Raw genomic sequence first — 18,481 nt, 5'->3', positions numbered from 1 at the left:
CCATGTAAAGTTAAAATCAGCTAAGTTTGCTGCGACATCAATGAAAACACACACACACACACACACACACACACACACACACACACACACACACACACACACACACAGATATCACAAACTACACTCTCTGGCACTTAACAATCAAAAAGTGTTTTAACACTTAAAAATTGACTATGCTCAATAAACTAACCAGTGAACAATAGACAGAAAAATGTATCCAACAGCAAGTTCCTGGGTGGTGTAGTGGTAAAATGTTGTGATTGTGATCTGTGATCAGCAGATCACAGTTTTTGATGTTTTGTGTATATGATTTCTGCTAGTGTGAAGCAAGGTGAGATGTTTTGTCTCTTTTTCTTCTTATTCTGTTTCTACTGAGGAGTTTTAGCAGAAACATTTGTGACATAGTCAGTACCTAATTGAAACACAAGTGAGAATCGCTATACAATTGGCTGAGATATCAAAGAGAAAAATCTAAGCAAAGAAATCACATCATGATCCAGCCTATTATAAGGAAACAGGAAAAGGAAACATGATTAATTTTTATGTTGGTTTTTAAGACTACTGGGCAGAGCAACCAAACAAATTTCCATATTGATGAAAATGTAGTTCTACAAGGAAACGTAGCCTCAACGAACAAGAATAAAAGAGAACTACCTTTACATGTACCTAAACAAAAAGTCAAACAAACAAAAAACCCATATCACTTTTTTTTTTCAAAATATATTTATTAACATTTTGTGCAGATACAACTTACATTTACAAAATTGAAATAAACCCCTGTTCTTCTTTTCTCCCCCCATTACAATCCCCCTGTCCCCCCACCCCTAATATCCCAACCATGACAGCAAAAACCAGAGCAAGTAACAATAACACTGTAAGTGTAGTTGTTAAAAGATACAGTGAATGTCAGGGAAAAAAAACAAAAAAAACAATTAAAATAAAATAAAATAAAATAAAATAAAAATTGTTAATCCTCTTCTGCATTTTCAAGTGACAGATCAATGGTATCAGTATAGTTTAACAACAGTTTCCATGTTTTATGAAAGCTTTTTAAAGACCCTTTTAAAGAAAAACGAATTTTTTCCAGCTTTAAGCACAAAAGAATTTCTTCTATCCATTTATTAAATGAAGGAGGGGATGCATGCTTCCACTTAAGGAGAATAAGCCTCCTGGCCAATAATGTGGTGAAAGCAACAACCTGTTGCATTGATGAAGGCAAGTTTGGCTTAAAAGGAATTCCAAACAGAGCTGTAAAAGGGTCTGTCTTTACTAAGCGAGAGAAGGGTGTCCATTTTTGAATCAGGAGGGAGATTAGGAAACAGGGAAAACTGATTTTGTACAAAATGTCTGACCTGAAAGAAGCGAAAAAGATGAGTGTTGGGAAGATCAAACTTCTTGGATAATTCTGTAAAGGATAAAAGATAAAGATATCATAAAAGTCCCCGATGGTACCGAGACCCCTTGAGGACCAATCACGAAAAACTGGATCAGAACATAATGGTAGAAAAGTTAAATTGTTTACAATAGGAGCCAGAACTGATGGTCTGATTAACCCAAAATGCTTCCTAAAATGAACCCATATTTTAAGAGTATTTGCCACCACTAAACTGTCTGAGACATTTTTAATATTTATAGGAAGCTGAGAGCAAATCATAGAATGAAGGGAAATTTAGAGGATGATAATTCTATTTGGGTGGACTGGATGTTCAGGAATTCTTGAGGAATTAGTCCAATACAAAAGCTTGCTGATATTACAGGCCCAGTAATACTGCTGAAAATTTGGTAAAGCAAGGCCGCCTTTGGACTTTGGGAGTTCGAGAACTGTTCTCCTAATTCGCGCATTTTTTCCGCCCCAAATAAATGAATTGGTTGATTGATTCAGAGTGGTAAAAAAAGACTTATTAATAAAAATGGGTATATGCTGAAACAGATATAAAAATTTGGGCAAAATTGTCATCTTAACCAAATTAATACGGCCAATTAGCGATATTGGAAGAGAAGACCATCTCTCTATATCTGCCTTACGGACATCAAGCAAAGAATAAACATTTTTTCTAAAGATGGCTGTAACTGATTTAATCATAAATACGCCTAAATATCTGAATCGGACCTGAGCCCACCTAAAAGGGAAAGGATGTTGAGAAAGCGTCTCAGCTGGTAAATTGATAGGGAACAGTTCACTCTTTTGAAGATTCAATTTGTAACCAGAGAATTTGCCAAACGAGTTAAAAATCTCGAGGATTGGCGGCAATGATGAAATGGGGTTCGCTATATATAAAAGAAGGTCGTCTGCATAAAGGGACAGTTTATAAGAGGTTCCAAACCGGGTAATGCCTTCAAACCTTCCCTCACTTCGTAGCCAAATGGCCAATGGGTCTATGGCCAATGGCTCTATAGCCAAGGCAAATAATAGAGGCAAAAGGGGGCAACCTTGGCGTGTGCCTCTGTAAAGGCGAAAGGTTTTAGAATGTGTTGCATTAGTGTGCACAGATGCTACAGGGGAGGAGTATAATAGTCGAATCCAAAATTTGAGCTAAAACCGAATTTATTTAAAATAAAAAACAAATACTCCCACTCGACCCTGTCGAATGCCTTCTCAGCATCGAGGGATAACAACTTCGGGAGTGTTGGAACTTGAAGAAAGGATGGTATTAAAAAGTCTTTTGGTATTATAAAAAGATTGTCTCCCAGTCATGAAACCTGTCTGGTCAGGGGAAATCACAGCAGGCAACACTTGCTGAAGGCGAAGGGCAAGGACTTTAGACAAGATTTTAAAGTCCACATAAAAAAACCCACATCACTCTTGACTTTTCAACAAACCTGATAATTTCAGTGCCCTAGTAACATTTGGTATCAATTCTTGTGCAAAGTCCCACACTCTTGTGTCAACAAATAATTGCTCCTTGGTAAGACTCCCCTGTAGTGGTGTTCTCACGTGAATGATCCTACACACATCAGGAGGAACCCGATAGACCTTTCCAATGTGTTGCAGGCTGGAATGCACTGAGGTTTGCATCATGTTCCTGGGGTTGATGATCATCTTTGTGGGGTTGTAGATGTTCTTTCTGTCTGGTTCTCTGTAAATGTGTTCCATAATATTGATACCAGGAATATTTTTCCATTCTGGCCTGCGAAACTTGCCACTTTCTTCAAACTGTGTCTTGGGGAAAATGTGGTTCTCTATGATAAATACAGTCACATCTTTGTGCTCCTGTTGCAGAGCATCCATCAGTAAAGCAAGGTTAGCATACTTATAGGGCATGATGATCTCATCAATGTCATTCAACAGGACATATTTGGACTCATACATCTGTCTATAAATGCACTCATTGAGTGTTACCAACTGGCCATAGTATTGGAGGTCCCCTTTGTGCAATTTGCCATTCCATCCTGCAGATGGATTAAGGAACTGGTCAATAGGCCATGGCACAATCTCTAGAATTCCTTCGTTCTCATAGTGCTGTAGGAGTTTGTACAAGTCAGAACCACAGCTGGTGTTGTAGATTACGACTCGTTGGACACCAAGAAGCTTGTACATCTCCATGCTTTGAGCAAACTGCAGAACATTATTGTAGTCCCCAAAAAGACTAGAGATACAGATGGTGAAGTTGTACTTGAATGATTCATTATTCACTCTGTTCTTTACTGGCAGGAAGTCTGGGTTATTATTGTCAGAGATTTCAGCTGAAATGGCGACGTGAGTCGCATTTTGGGTGTGTTTGCCCTGGCACAGCACATCTGAAGCACCAAATGGGAAGTCAAAATGATCGCTGTGTATCTCAATTTTAGCCATAGTAGACTCGCAAGCTTGGCCATTGTTGCAGTAGAGGCAATAAAGTGGCTGCATGCTGTTTCTTTTTATTATGCTGATAACTCGAATAGCTTTACTGATCCTGTGATCAATGAATGCAGACACTGCAAAATGGCTTGAGTTTTTAATGGGGATTATAGACTTCATAGATATGGGGGTATTGTGTATATCCAAATTACTGCTTATAGATGGTCTGCCCTCATATAGATTTCCAGCGATGTAAACAGCAGTGTGCTCAAAAATGTCCTTCCATTTTGAAATGATGAAAGCAGCAAAAATGATAAGAAAAATAAACAGCTTCCTCTTTGGTTCTGCCATTTGACCCCTGTAGATTGAAACAAAACTATTATTAATACAAACATCCTACATTAATGATACCTTTATAGATTTTGTCTATTACTACATAGTAATGGTATCAGGAAGTACAATAATAAAAAGATTTATAATGCGGTACTAGTCTTCAAATACCTCGGAATCAGATTTAAAAATTCTGTGGTATCAGCCATCCCGAATATTAGTCAGTATTTACAATTAAATACTACTCACCTTCTCCATTACCACAGCTGAAACTTTCAACACAAAAGAAACAGGGACAATATTATTAAGCAACACTCGAAAGAAATAAGTTACAGAGCCATAGCAAAGACCTTAAACATCCCTGTCAGTACAACTGATTTGATAATCATCCCTGGACAGGTACACCATACAAGATTTGATTCTGCGCTCTCAGAGTGATAAGCAATTTTGAAATTGCAAGTCCATCAGAGGGACTCTCGTCTAGATGGGGAATCGAAGATGTTTGCCAAGAGGAATGGGACAAAATCTAACAACATTGCTACAAAAAGCTTTTTCCCTCCTCACTGCATGTTAGGCACAAAAGAAATGAATCACTCTTCCAACTCTTGTTATTATTTAGGCATCACAATTATTTGTTCAGACAAGTTTAACTAGACATGTTTGTGGTGCCAATAAAGCACTTGGACCCTGCCAATAATTCTGGAGTGCCACCCATTTCACCAAGTACTTCCAGTTTTGTTCTTTTTCATCCAATATTTTCTCTACTTTAAAGGTTTTGTGTTTTCCAGTAACAATGTTTTGCAAAAAGATTAATGGCATACTCACAATTAGCTGCATATTTGGTGAAATATATTTGGCTATTCGGATATAACAGGATTCGGATATATTTTTGGCAAAAAGTTTAAATAAACCTTTATGATCCTCAAATTATTCACAAATATCTTTCCTTTGTATTTAGGTGCATAAAAACCTGCAGTCCATATAAACTGCGGTCTATTTTTTGTTGTAGAGCAGAACATCTTGACTGTGATGCAATGTCACGGACTTGCTTTAAACCACACATATTTTTCCACACTGAAGAATGAACTAAGGAACCCTCTTTCATATGCCACTTGACAACAGCAGCTGATATTCTTTTATTATTTTCTAATGTCTATTTCTATTTCTATTTTCTTTTTCTTTCTATGTTCTTTATTATATTGTAAATCTTTCTGGATGACCACAAAATCACTGAAGTATCATTAGAAGTAAGATGCCTGAAGAATCAGGAGACCAAGAGCCAGGTTATAATAAAAGAGATTTATTGCATCTTCTATCTTTATTGCATGCACATAGACAACCTAGGTGTTTTATAGTCTAAACGTAAGTTGGATACAGCTGGCTTTTCTACTGATGTGTAAGTGCAAAGGGCACTCTAGACCACAGAGATAATGCCCAAAGCTAAGATAAGAGAAAAACATTATAACCCAAGGAACAGACATGTGTAAATCGTAAGGGAACAAAGAACAGACACTTGTGCATTGTGAGTGAACTAAGACATTAGATTGAATTGATCTTAAATGGTTTAAATCATAAATCTAATCATAGAAAAATAATCCCCCAATTCACCTCTTTGGACAACCCTAAAAGCGTTCATTAAAGCAAGATTAAACTTTCTGTACTATCCTACATACCATAACCACTGGCTAGGTGACTACCCATCTACATATCCCAAAAATAAGGATAGGTATTTTACCTGCGTACCAGGCATAGGAAAGTAGAATAGGATAGAAAATAAACGTCATATTAAATGTAGGCATCAGGCCTAACATTAGGAGTCAACATAGCTGTAGTTTCTGTTACCTGAGCCTGTTTCATGCTCTTAGAAACGCACATGCAGCAACACGCAGAAATATCTGAGAGCATATAGAAATAACATCCAAAGGATGCAAGTTGTACAGATGAATTTTACGTGTCATCTGAGACAGGAATGGACCCATGCCCATTTCTCTGGGATGTTTAAAATCTTTTGCCATGCGATCAACTTGCTCAGGACTCAGTGGCTGATATTTTATTGTTCCTTTTGCCTGCTTGTCCTTTTCTGACTTTGCTCTTTAATCACCATCAGGGCTATCCGGATGGCTACAGGATCAAAACCAGGGTCATCTAAATCGTGATGAGTAATTTGGAGACCATATTTTTGATTGCCATTTAAAACTTTTAAGAGAGAAATACAGCTTCTTTGCTTTAGATGAAGGCAGTGTCTGTTTTTCCAAAACCTCAGTCTTGGCTTGGAGAGTTAATGTAGCATTGAAATTGCTCACAGGTTTTTTTTTATTTTTTTATAGCAGAAATAGAGCCGCGTTTATTGTTGGCACACTCCTGCACCAGCTTGGTGTTCATCTCATCGCTCTCACACTTTTTCTTATCCCTATTTTGTATTAGAGAAGCATACCACTGCCTGAACACCTTCACCACTGCCTCAAAGTCTTTAAAAGCTTTAAAAGCAAAGTCTTTAAAAGCAGAAAAACATTGCTCTCTACTCCACTCTGTCTGTTCTGGAATACCAAGCTCTTTACAAAATTTAGTCCTGTTCTTTCCACACAACTTATCTAATATTTGCCCTAGCTCTTTTTCAAAACTGAGATTATGAGCAAAAGGCAATGATGACTCTCAAACTGGTGAGGAAGACTCTCTAACACCCTTAGGATCCTGATGACTTGTTGACATACTGTATAAAACAGCGCTAACTTATTCAGTACAGAGAAACTTCAACTGAACTCCTATCAGTCGAACTCTTATCATCAAACTGATTCCGTCATCTAGCAAGTTCTTTGACAGGATGACCCACTCACCCGTGCTAGCACATGTTTGTCACAGGAGCACAGGAACAGGATCACCGGATCAGATCAGATGTTGTCTGTCATCTGGGTCGTCACAGCACATGGACGGAGAACATCACTGTCCCACCAGAGACACCAAAATTCTTGTAAATCTTTCCTGATGAGCAAAAAGTCAAGTCAAGTGGCTTTATTGTCATTTCAACCATATACAGCTAAGTTAGTACACAGTGAAACGAAATAACGTTCCTCCAGGACCAAGGTGCTACATAAAACAAAACACAGAACTACAGTAGACTTTACATATATTTACATAAAGTGCACAGTGCAGACATGTGCAGACGGCACAAGACAGAACAAAAACTATCAAAACAAGACACTGGGCACGGCGAGTTACAGTGCAGCACCGACTTATACACAGTACTAATAAAAAAAGTGACTCTAACGACAATAGTGCAAAAGATTGACAAAATAAGTTGCTAAATGTAAACGTAGCAGCCAGGTGGAGATATATATCAGTATATAATAAATATTTATAGCAGCAGAAATTGAATGCAGGTGTGTGCAAATATTGCAAAGAGGATGGGGTGATGCTCAGTTGAGTGTGTGTGTGTTTTCAGTCCAGACCCTGAGTGTTGAGGAGTCTGATGGCTTGGGGAAAGAAACTGTTGCACAGTCTGGCTGTGAGGGCCCGAATGCTTCGGTACCGTTTGCCAGACGGCAGGAGGGTGAAGAGTTCTGTTGAAGAGAATGCTGTTGGCTTTGCGGATGCAGCGTGTGGTGTAAACGTCTGTGATGGAGGGTAGAGAGACCTCAGCTGTCCCCACTATCCACTGCAGGGTCTTGCGATCCGAGACAGTGCAATTCCCAAACCAGGCAGTGATGCAGCTGCTCAGGATGCTCTCGATAGCCCCTCTGTAGAACTTGGTGAGGATGGGGGGTGAGAGATGGGCTTTCCTCAGCCTTCACAGGAAGTAGGGACGCTGCTGGGCTTTCTTTGTTATGGAGCTGACTCGTCGTTCTTGCTGATAAGACCCACCACGGTCGTATCATCGGCAAACTTGACGATATGATTCGAGCTGTGCATTGCTACACACTCGTGAGTCAGCAGGGTGAACAGCAGTGTGGTGGTGTTGGAGATGCTGTTCCCGATCCGAACTGACTGTGGTCTCCCAGTCAGGAAGTTCAGGATCCAATTGCAGAGGGAGGTGTTCAGGCCCAGCAGGTTCGGCTTTCTAATCAAGTGCTGAGGAATGATTGTGTTGAATGCTGAACTGAAGTCTATGAACAGCATTCGAACATATCTGTCTCTTTTGTCCAGGTGGGTGAGGGCTAGATGGAGGGTGGTGGTGATGGCGTCATCTGTAGAGCAGCTGGGACGGTACGCTATTTGCAGGGGATCCAGTGAGGGACGAGCCTCTCACTTCACAATGATGGGTGTGAGTGCAACGGGATGGTAGTCTTTGAGGCAGGACACAGGAGACTTCTTCGGCACGGGGACGATGGTGGTGGAAGCACGTTGGAATGGTGGCGCTGCTCAGGGAGGTGATGAAGATGTTCGTGAAAACATCCGCCAGCTGGTCTGCACACCCTCGGAGCACTCTGCGAGGAATGTTGTCTGGTCCAGCAGCCTTCCATGGGTTACGTCAGCCGTGGTAAGACACAGCACCTGGTCACTGGGAGGAGGGGTGGTCTTCCACACTGTCATGCCATTCTGTGCCTCGAACCGAGCGTAGAAGTTGTTGAGTGCATCTGGAAGGGAGGTATCATTGTCACAGGCAGGTGAGGTTGTCCTGTAGTTTGTGATGGCCTGGATGCCCTGCCACATATGCCGCATTTCTCCGTTGGCTTTGAAGTGGCTGCGGATTCTCTGTGCGTGTGCGCGCTTTGCCTCTCTGATGGCCCGGGACAGTTTGGCCCTCGCTGTTCTTAGGGTCATCTTGTCGCCTGCTCTGAAGGTGGAGTCACGGGTCCTCAGCAGCGCACGCACCTCTGCAGTCATCCACAGCTTCTGGATGGAGCGTGTCGTGATGATCTTGGAGACAGTGACGTCATCAATGCACTTGCTGATATAGTGTACTCCTCCAAGTTAGTGAAGTCGCCGTCAGTTGCCGCTTCCCTGAACATTTGCCAGTCAGTGTGCTCAAAACAGTCCTGAAAAGCAGAGATGGTTCCTGCTGGGCAGGTTCTCACCTGCTTCAGAACCGGTTTGGAGCGTCTGACTAACTGTCTGTATGCTCGGATTAGCATAACAGAGATGTGGTCTGAGTAGCCGAGGTGGGGGCGGGGCTCTGCCCGGTACGCGCCGGGGATGTTGTGTTATCAAGATCCAGCGTGATCTCCCCTCTCGTTGCAAAGTCCACATACTGATGGAATTTAGGCAGCACTGACTTGAGATTTGCATGGCTGAAATCTCCGGGAACAATAAACAGTCCGTCAGGGTGTGAATTCTGCAGCTCGCTAATAGCCCGATACAGTTCACAGTGCGCCTCCTTAGCATTAGCACTGGGGGAATGTACACTCCGATTATAAAGACAGTGGTGAATTCCCGTGGTAAATAAAATGGTCTAAAATGTATCTAACGGTCACAAACTCTACCAGCGTTGAGCAGTAACTAGAAACTAGCACCAAGTTCCTGCACCATTCCGTGTTGATGTAAACACAGGCCACCGCCGCGAGCCTTACCGCACAGAGCTGTGTTTCTGTCGGCACGAAACAAGGCTAGCCCGTCTAGCTGAATGGCTGTATCCGGAACTCTGTCTAAGTGTCTCCGTGAAAACAAAGACGCAGCAGTCTATAAACTCACGCCGCGTAGTTTGCTGGAGTCGGGTGTGGTCCAATTTATTGTACAGGCAACAGACACTGGAGTGCAGGATGGACGGGAGAGCCGGCCGGCTAGGGTTTGTTTTTAGCCCAGCACGGATCCCCGCACTCTTGCCGCGCTTCTGCTCCCCTCCTCCGGCCACCGGCATCAGCCGACGCCGAGGGCTGAAGGCCTGGTCCCCGCAGCAAGCCGAGATCGAGTAGCTTTTCCAGCAGATCATTATGCAAGTCGGTTGTTGCGTGATATTTGTAGCTTATTAGTGTCTGGCGATGGTACACCGGTCGCTGCGATGTCCATGTGCCTTTTAAGAGTCTGGCTAAAAACAAAAATAGCACCATTTTGGATCCGGAGCGGCCGCTGCGTGCTGCGTGCTACTGCCGCGCCGCCATCTTGGACCAAAATACCGTAGTTTCATCAGAACAAAGATGTTTGAGGCATCAGGAGACTGAGAGCCAGGTTATAATAAAAGAGATGGTTTACTGTGCCCACAAAGACAACCTGGGCGTTCTATAGTCTAAACATAAGTTGGATACAAGTGCAGAGTCTAAGTGCAAGGGTCACTCTAGACCATACAGATAATGCCTAAGGCTAAGATACAAAAGAACATTGTGACCCAAGAAACAGATGTGTCCATCATAAGGGAACAAAGAACAGACATATGAGTGAGCTAAGACATTAGATTGAATTTATCTTAAATGGTTTAAATCATATATCTAATCATAGAAAAATAAAAGAAAAAAAAATCCCACTCCCTAACACGTGCTGAAAACTATAGTTGGTTGAGTGTTATTCAGTTCTTCCTGTGCTGTAGAGCTAGCAATAAAACAACTAAACATATAATCCAACGATAGCGCAAGCAACCACAGCAAACTACTCATAGCATGAAGTAGGACATCGGTAAAATGGGACACATATTAATAGTACTTGATTTGAATACTTACATTTGATTATTTCCATTCGAAAAAGTGTGGGTTTAATATTTAGTGCAGGATCTCTCAATATGGCACGTCCAAGCCAGAACTTCCCCTTCGGCTGGTTTCCTGGAAGGATGTTTATATTTCATGCACAGCAACATTCAACAGACTGACTGAAGCACTGTTTCTCTTTAAAACTTTCCACCATCTTCATGATTGCTGTCATGTGCTGTGTCTCAAATTGAAAATTAATTTTCATTTATTGAATCAACAACAAAGCCAAGATGGTCTGCAGAACATCCGATTTACATAGTTGTGGCTCATGCTTTTATACAATTCTAATACAATGATCTCATTAAGGTGGAGTTTTCCCTTTTTTTCTTTTAATCACACACCTGCCTCTCGCCACAATTATTTCACTGTCCCTTTGTCTTAGCCTTAACCGTGGCGAAGGTCAGTCAGTTTACTTTATTAAAAAAAAATGTTAACATGTCTTCACACCCTTAACAATACACTATAAGAAATCACAAATGTCGAACTGGTGAAAATGATACAAACCTCAGGTACTAGAGAAAACACTTTCCCATGAGAAAGAACAGAACAGGTCCTGAGAGGAAGGTACTTTCTCATGAGAAAGGATAGAGCAGGCCTGAACTGAAAAGATACAATTTATGAATGAGAACTGTGCATAGTGATTTCCCACAAGCTAGAGTCCCATCAGTTTCGTCTTAGTTTTCTTGGTTCACATACACATTCTTTATAAAATTATTTTAAATTAATTGTTTTCTAAGTAATTGATTAGAACGGATTCAAATACTGATTTACCATAGAGTTACACTCTCCTCATGATTAAAATACACTTCAGTCATTCTTAGGCTGAGGTGATTTGAGGTCATGATTTAACACAATAACTCAGTAGAATACTTCTGTATAAATACTGATTGATGTAATTCTAATTAAGAGTTAACTAGTTAATGGAAATACGTCCACAAAAACTCTGACCTTACATTCAAAAGCACTTAATAGTCTTGAAGATCCAGGAGACTGGTACACAACTCAGACCATTCAATAGTTTTAAAGGCCATATAAGAGACTTTTATAATTCAAAGATTAACCATAACAGGAAATCTGATTAGTGCTAGTACTCAATAATGGTCTTGTGATTTCCTCAAATGTGAGAGTCTCAATTGCATAGTGGGTAGGCTGTGTTCATGCTCTACCCAAACTTGCACACCTGGAATGGATAACCTTGCCTGTTTTTTGGGCATGTCTGCCTAGGGTTAGGCTTTGGCAAGTGCCCACAGTAGAGCTCTGCTTAGCATCCCAGTGACCATATGCACCTCACATTGGCCCTTATTTATGAAGCTGAATATGAATGGAGTTAATCCTAAATCATTTGTATGAGTGTTTAAACAAGAAATTTGGTATTCAAGAAAATCAAGTACATTCGGAAAAACATTTGCATCCTACTCATGTTCCAGAGTGTGGAAATGTACGCATAAGAAGACTAACTAATATAAATCTTGACTTAATTGACTTCAAATCTTAATAATAATACAAATAATTTGCATGGATTACTGCACTTTTATATATACTGTCGATTTTAAATTGCTTATTTTTATTACATTTAGAGAATTTAGCAGATGCCCTTAGCAGAGTCTCCACAGAGACTTACAGAAGTGCTTTGGTGTGTCTATCAAAAACACATCTTCATGCTAGTTCACTACTGTAGGTCAGGGAGTAAGAAAACCATCAAGAACATTTTTTTTGAAAATCAGTCATCTTATATCGTTGGTATTAATCAAAGAATATGAAAAATAAAGAAAGTGAGCCAACACAAACCCATAGATTAAGACAAATAAAACAAATCATTCAATTATGACAAAAGAAATGCTGAGATGAGCTGGTATAAACAAGTGTCTCAGCTGAAGGAAGATTTAGGGCTCATTTACTATTATTATTAAAATAATAATAACAATAATAATAATAATAATAATAATAAAAGCTGCAAGCAGCATTTTCTGGGGCCAAGCACCCAGACTCGGTGAGCCACACATTCACAGACACGCTACAGTTGTTGCCTAAACAATCACAAGAAAGCAGAGCCATAACTTTAGGCAAAGGGATTCAAGAGTGATTTGTAATTTCACTCATGATGTGTATGTTTTGACCACGGACAATGGTGGAATTCTCTGACTGTAGGAGGAAAGGTCTCGATGAACAAATGGGCAGCAGGGTGGCATTGCTGCAGCATTGTTTAGACAGGTCTAACGATGATGTGACCCAGATTTGGTGAAGATTGGGCAAAATTTGGAGGAGGAGTGGAAAAAATGGCAGTTAGATGTAAGCATTTTAGCATGTTATTGAAACTTTTGACCAGTAGGTGGCACTATCACAAAATTTGTTGCATAATCTGATAACAGGTCATGGTCCTGAAGATGCCTACCAAGTTTGGTGTGAGTGGGCAAAGTCATTGCTGAGATACAGCCTCACTTCCTGTTTGGTGGCTTTGCCATCAGATTCATCGGCCAATTAAGGGCTAACGCGGAATGGCGGAAAATCTAATTAGGCGGAAATTGACGTCATAGGGTCCATTGAACTCGTCTCAACCCAGGGTATCCAGGGATGCTTAGCTTTTAAATTTTGAAAACGGGGTTAATCCAAAATTTGACCCGATGGTGGTGCGTTGGCAGCACTTGGCTAAAATTTGATCAGAATGTTCCTTAGACCCTCCGCAATCAGTGTGCCAAATTTCACAACATTTTACTAGATGGTTCTAGTTCCCATAGACACCCTAGCCAGAAGAAGAATAAGAAAACATAGAACAACAATAGGGTGCCTATGCACCTTTGGTGCTTGGCCCCCTAATAATAATAATAATTATAATAATAATTTTTTGGAATTGAGTCATAACTTCTCATCATTTTGGGTTACGCAAACATTTCCACACAACTGGTAAAATTTTGATAAATGAGGCACAGTCCCTGTACATTTTGTAAAATGAAATATGAAATTTTCCTATAGACTGAAATGCAAATGAGAGAAAGAAGAAGAGCTGTCGTCTCAGGAAAATGTGCTAATTTAATAAAGTTAAATATATATATTTATATATATATAAATATATATATACAGTGGCCCCAAAAATTACAAGTTTAAATGTTTAAATTAAGCCACAATTACAAATGTATGAATTTTACTGCATTAGAAAACATGACAAACAAAGTGCCATTTATTTTTAAGAAAGATGCCACAAGCACACTTTTCAAGCAAGACATTTCCCCACAAAAGTTTGTTTAAATATATAAACAGTAATAGATATACTGTTATATCTATTAAATTATATTTTATAATTTTAAATTAAATGAATATTTAGTTAGACAAAACAGTATTTAGACACTCAATTGTGGCTTCTTTAAACATTACAGTTAGAGTGTTTTAGTATTTAGTTTGCCATCCTTTGTTTCACAGAACTTCTTGTCTACTTCTGGGCATGGACTCAACCAGTCTCTGTAATATCTGTGGTGGAAGTTTCCTCCAAGTTTGTACTGAAAAAACCTTCAGTTTATAGACAGTAAAGCATCAACAATCTGCTCGTTTCTTCTCCACTGCATCCCAGAGATGATTTATAGGGTTTAGGTCAGGGCTTTGGAAAGTATTTTTTCGAAAGACGGCTGGTATGCTTTGGATCATGATCCTGCTGAAAACTCCACTCCTGTTGCTTTCTGCATTTCGGCAAGTTTGCATCCACAACACCTCTGTTAGGAGCTCTGACTTCATGATGCCTTCAGTGGCCTCAATTATCAATCACTTAGTAAAGTTGTGGCGCGGCAACGAGACGGAAGGGAAGCAGCAGGCTTTTCTTGGCAGCGGGGTGCTTTTAAAGCAGCAGCGGAGCATCGTCCTTGCTTATATCTGCGTCTGTGAACGACAGGGAGACAGCGGTTAGTGAAGAATGTTTCTCCGCTTACCTTCCTGTTGGTAGAGTGGCCGTGAGCTCCTTTTATAGCTCCCCGTCTTCTCCTGGAGGGTGAATAGGAGCTGCGACACTCATGCTGAGCTCCTGCCTGGTGCTGCACTGTGAAGTTGTAGTCCTGCAGGGAGAGGAACCAGCGGGTTACCTGGACGTTGGTGTCTTTGGCCTTGGCTATCCACTGGAGGGGTGCGTGGTCGGTATAGTATATAGTAAATATGTCAATTTATCCCTAATGAACAAGCCAGAGGCGAGGAAAAACTCCCTGAGACGATATGAGGAAGAAACCTTGAGAGGAACCAGGCTCAAAAGGGAACCCATCATCATCTGGGTGCAATGGATAGTGCAATTATAAATAAATCCCTTCTATTATTGTGTACTATATGGACAAATAGTGCAATTGAGCAACCAGTAAATTCATCACAGTTTTCGCAAGAAGTCTGGTTGGTTAAAATCTATCCACCGTCCACTGAACTCAACCGATAAGAACTATAACCAGAAGTAGGGCATCAGGATGGGTCAGGCAGATCCGGGGAGCAGAAGGGCTCAGGATCACTGGCATCTCAGAAGTAGCATGTGTAGCTTGACAGAGAGTGAGGGAGAGAGAGAGATGGAGAGAGAAGGAGAGATTGTTAGGTAAGCTTTTGTCCTCTAATGGTTAAGGACAATGTACTTTGCGTGCAGAGTGCAAGCAGGGACTCCGGCAAGACTATCTATGACAGCATAACTAAAAGGGAGAGCTAGAAGCTAACACAGACATGAGGCACCCTGGGACAAAAGGTAGCCAGCCACTCCACTGTCGACAAACCTGAGTGAACGCATGAGAGTGGAGGGGCGACAGCATCCAAACATTCCAGTTCACCACAACACTCTGTGCCTGTGAACCCTCCAGACCTGCCCCTGTACCTAAGAAAAAACTGTTCACAAAAGGTTTGACTAAACAAATATGTTTTCAGCCTTTACTTAAACACTGAGACTGTGTCTGAGTCCCGAACACTAAGTGGAAGGCTGTTCCATAACTGTGGGGCTTTGTAAGAGAAAGCTCTACCCCCAGCTGTAGCCCACATTATTCGAGGTACCAACAAATAGCCTGTACCTTTTGATCTAAGTAGGCGTGGTGGCACATACAAGACCAAAAGTTCTCTCAGGTACTGTGGCGCGAGACCATTTAGTGCTTTATAGGTCAATAGTAGTATTTTATAATCAATACAAAATTTGATTGGGAGCCAATGCAGTGTGGATAAGATACGGGTGATGTCGTCTTATCTTCTGGTTCTAGTAAGGACTCTTGCTGCTGCATTCTGGACTAACTGGAGCTTGTTTATGCATATACTGGAACATCCAGACAGTAAGGCATTACAAAAATCCAACCTAGAGGTAACAAAAGCATGAACTAATTTTTCTGCATCGTGTAGTGACAATATATTTCTTATTTTAGCAATATTTCTGAGATGAATGAAAGCGATCCTAGTGGTATTATCTACATGAGCTTCAAAAGAAAGACTAGAGTCAATAATCACACCAAGGTCTTTTACTGCTGCACATGATGAAACAGAAAGGCCATCCAGGGTCTGTAATCAGAAAGCTTACTTCTAACTGCATGTGGTCCTAGTACAAGTACTTCTGTCTTGTCAGAATTAAGTAAGAGAAAGTTAATAAACATCCAGTTTCTAATGTCTTTTAAACATTCCTCAACTTTATTAAGCTGGTGTCTGTCATCTGGCCTTGCTGAAACATACAACTGTGTGTCATCAGCATAACAGTGGAAGCTAATACCATGTTTACAAATTATTTTGCCCAGAGGTAGCATATATAAAGAAAAGAGCAGTGGGCCTAAAACAGAGCCTTGTGGGACACCAAACTTTACCTTAGTATGCGAAGAGAAATCACCATTTACGTCTACAAACTGATAACGATCAGTCAAATAAGACCTGAGCCAGGAAACGGCCGTTCCCTTAATGCCTACTACATTTTCTAGTCTATCGAGGAGAATAGCATGATCAATGGTATCAAAAGCTGCACTAAGGTCAAGCAGCACAAGCAAGGAGACACAACCCTGATCAGAGGCCAGAAGTAAGTCATTTACCACTGTAACCAGTGCTGTCTCTGTGCTATAATGAGGCCTAAATCCTGACTGATACATTTCATGAATGTTGTTCCTATGTAAGTATGAGCATAGCTGCTGTGCTACAACCTTTTCCCGGATCATGGAGATAAAGGGGAGGTTTGATATTGGTCTATAGTTAGACAGCTGACAGGGGTCAAGGTCAGTTTTTTTAATCAAGGGCTTGATAACTGCTAGTTTAAAAGATTTAGGTACATAGCCAATGCTAAGGGAAAATTTGATTATCTTTAAAAGAGGTTTGATTGTTTCAGGAATTATCTGCTTGAAGAAACAAGTAGGTAAAGGATCTAGTATACAGGTTGATGATTTTGATGACAAAATTAGTGAAATTAGTTCGGTCTCTTCAAGGGGAGTAAAACATTGTAATTGTTGATATTATAATCTACAGAGTTAGTTATAAAACTGTCTGGTTTTAAATTAATTGTCTGAATTTTTTCAATTTTACCATTGAAAAAATTCATGAAGTCATCACTGCTATATGATGATTGTGTGCGTGTTTCTATAGTGGTCTTATTCCTAGTTAATTTTGCTACAGTATTAAATAAGAATCTAGGATTATTTCTGTTATCTTCAATTAGGGTGTAGAGATACACTGATCTAGTAGCACTAAGAGCTTTCCTATAGCTCAAAAGGCTCTCCTTCCATGCTTTTTGTAATACTACTGATTTAATTTCACGCCATTTACGTTCTAGTTTTCGAGTGGTCTGTTTTAAAGTTTGTGTGTGATCGCTATACCAGGGTGCTAGCTTTTTCTCCCTAATTATTTTTCTTTTAAGTGGAACTACCTTATCTAGCGAGTTGCAGAACGTTGATTCTAAGCATGGTCAAGTTCTTCGGGATCAGACGGTGATCCAATCATGGTTGATAAATCTGGGAGTTTACTGATAAAACAGTTGCAGTTGTTGACGTGAAAGTACGTTTGACACGGTGACGTGGCAATGTGCATATACAGTGCCTATAGAAAATCATCATACCCTGTGAAAACCTTTACCTTTTGTCACATTACCCCCTGGAAAATAAAATAAATTAAGTCTAACTTTTTTGAGCTGCATGTACACATTATAACCCTCATCATTAAAGTAAAAATATCATTTAAAAAAATTCTTATTAAAAATTAATCCATGAAATGCCTGGTTTGGTAAAGTGATCAGCCCCTTAGAGTATACCATTATAAACTTGCTCGGGTGCAAGCAGTCAACTTCCAGATTAAACACCAGGCTAATTGCCCCACCTGACATCAATAGTAGTGGTGTTGATTACTTCAGAATAAAATGAGCTGTTTCTTGAAGATTCCACTGTTAGTAGTGCATGGTATGGCAAAGAATTCACCATGGTTGGGAAAGTGCTTTCAAAAGACCTCCAGGATAAAGTTGTAGAAAGGCACAAGTTAGGAGCAGGCTACAAAAACATTTCAAAGGCTTTAACTATCCCTCAGAGTACTGTTCAGAGCATCATTAAGAAGTGGAAAGCGTATGGCACCACCAGCACATTGCCTAGATCAGGCCGTCCGTCCAAAGTGGATGACAGAGCCAGGAGGACATTGATAAGAGAAGCTACCAGGAGGCCAAAGGCAACTTTGAAGGACTTACAAGGCTTTATGGCTGGGTCTGTTCAGTCTGTGCATGTGACAACTATCTCCCAAGCTTTACACAAAGCTGGCCTGTATGGCAGGGTGGCATGAAAGAAGCCTTTCCTAAAAAAGTGTCACACTCAGTCTCGTT

The 18,481-nt window shown here is 40.4% G+C and overlaps 1 protein-coding gene across 6 annotated transcripts; it reads right to left on the bottom strand.

The window, feature by feature from the left end:
• Positions 1-704: 704 nt before the first annotated feature.
• On the bottom strand, positions 705-10,832 carry LOC128318709 (beta-1,4-galactosyltransferase galt-1-like). Of its 6 annotated transcripts, XM_053236254.1 has the most exons (4): positions 10,693-10,832; positions 6,943-7,087; positions 4,358-4,380; positions 705-4,136 (listed from the first exon to the last, which is right to left on the bottom strand). In XM_053236254.1, the coding sequence occupies exon 4, from the start codon at positions 4,127-4,129 to the stop codon at positions 2,798-2,800; it is 1,332 nt and encodes a 443-aa protein (XP_053092229.1). In that variant the 5' UTR covers positions 4,130-4,136; positions 4,358-4,380; positions 6,943-7,087; positions 10,693-10,832; the 3' UTR covers positions 705-2,797. The 6 variants fall into 6 exon arrangements, with proteins under 6 accessions (XP_053092229.1, XP_053092226.1, XP_053092227.1 ...); XM_053236251.1 differs by having other exon boundaries at positions 4,358-7,087; XM_053236252.1 differs by having other exon boundaries at positions 705-4,380.
• Between the last annotated feature and the right edge of the window lie 7,649 nt (positions 10,833-18,481).

This window comes from Pangasianodon hypophthalmus, chromosome 8 (assembly GCF_027358585.1).
Source record: "Pangasianodon hypophthalmus isolate fPanHyp1 chromosome 8, fPanHyp1.pri, whole genome shotgun sequence".
In the NCBI taxonomy this organism is placed as follows: Eukaryota; Metazoa; Chordata; class Actinopteri; order Siluriformes; family Pangasiidae; genus Pangasianodon; species Pangasianodon hypophthalmus.
Note: the sequence above shows the minus strand (reverse complement) of the source record. Positions and strands in the feature narration are given on the sequence as shown.

Excerpts from the sequence above, each read along its gene's own strand:
- LOC128318709 (XM_053236251.1), bottom strand. The coding sequence starts at position 4,129 with ATGGCAGAACCAAAGAGGAAGCTGTTTATTTTTCTTATCATTTTTGCT.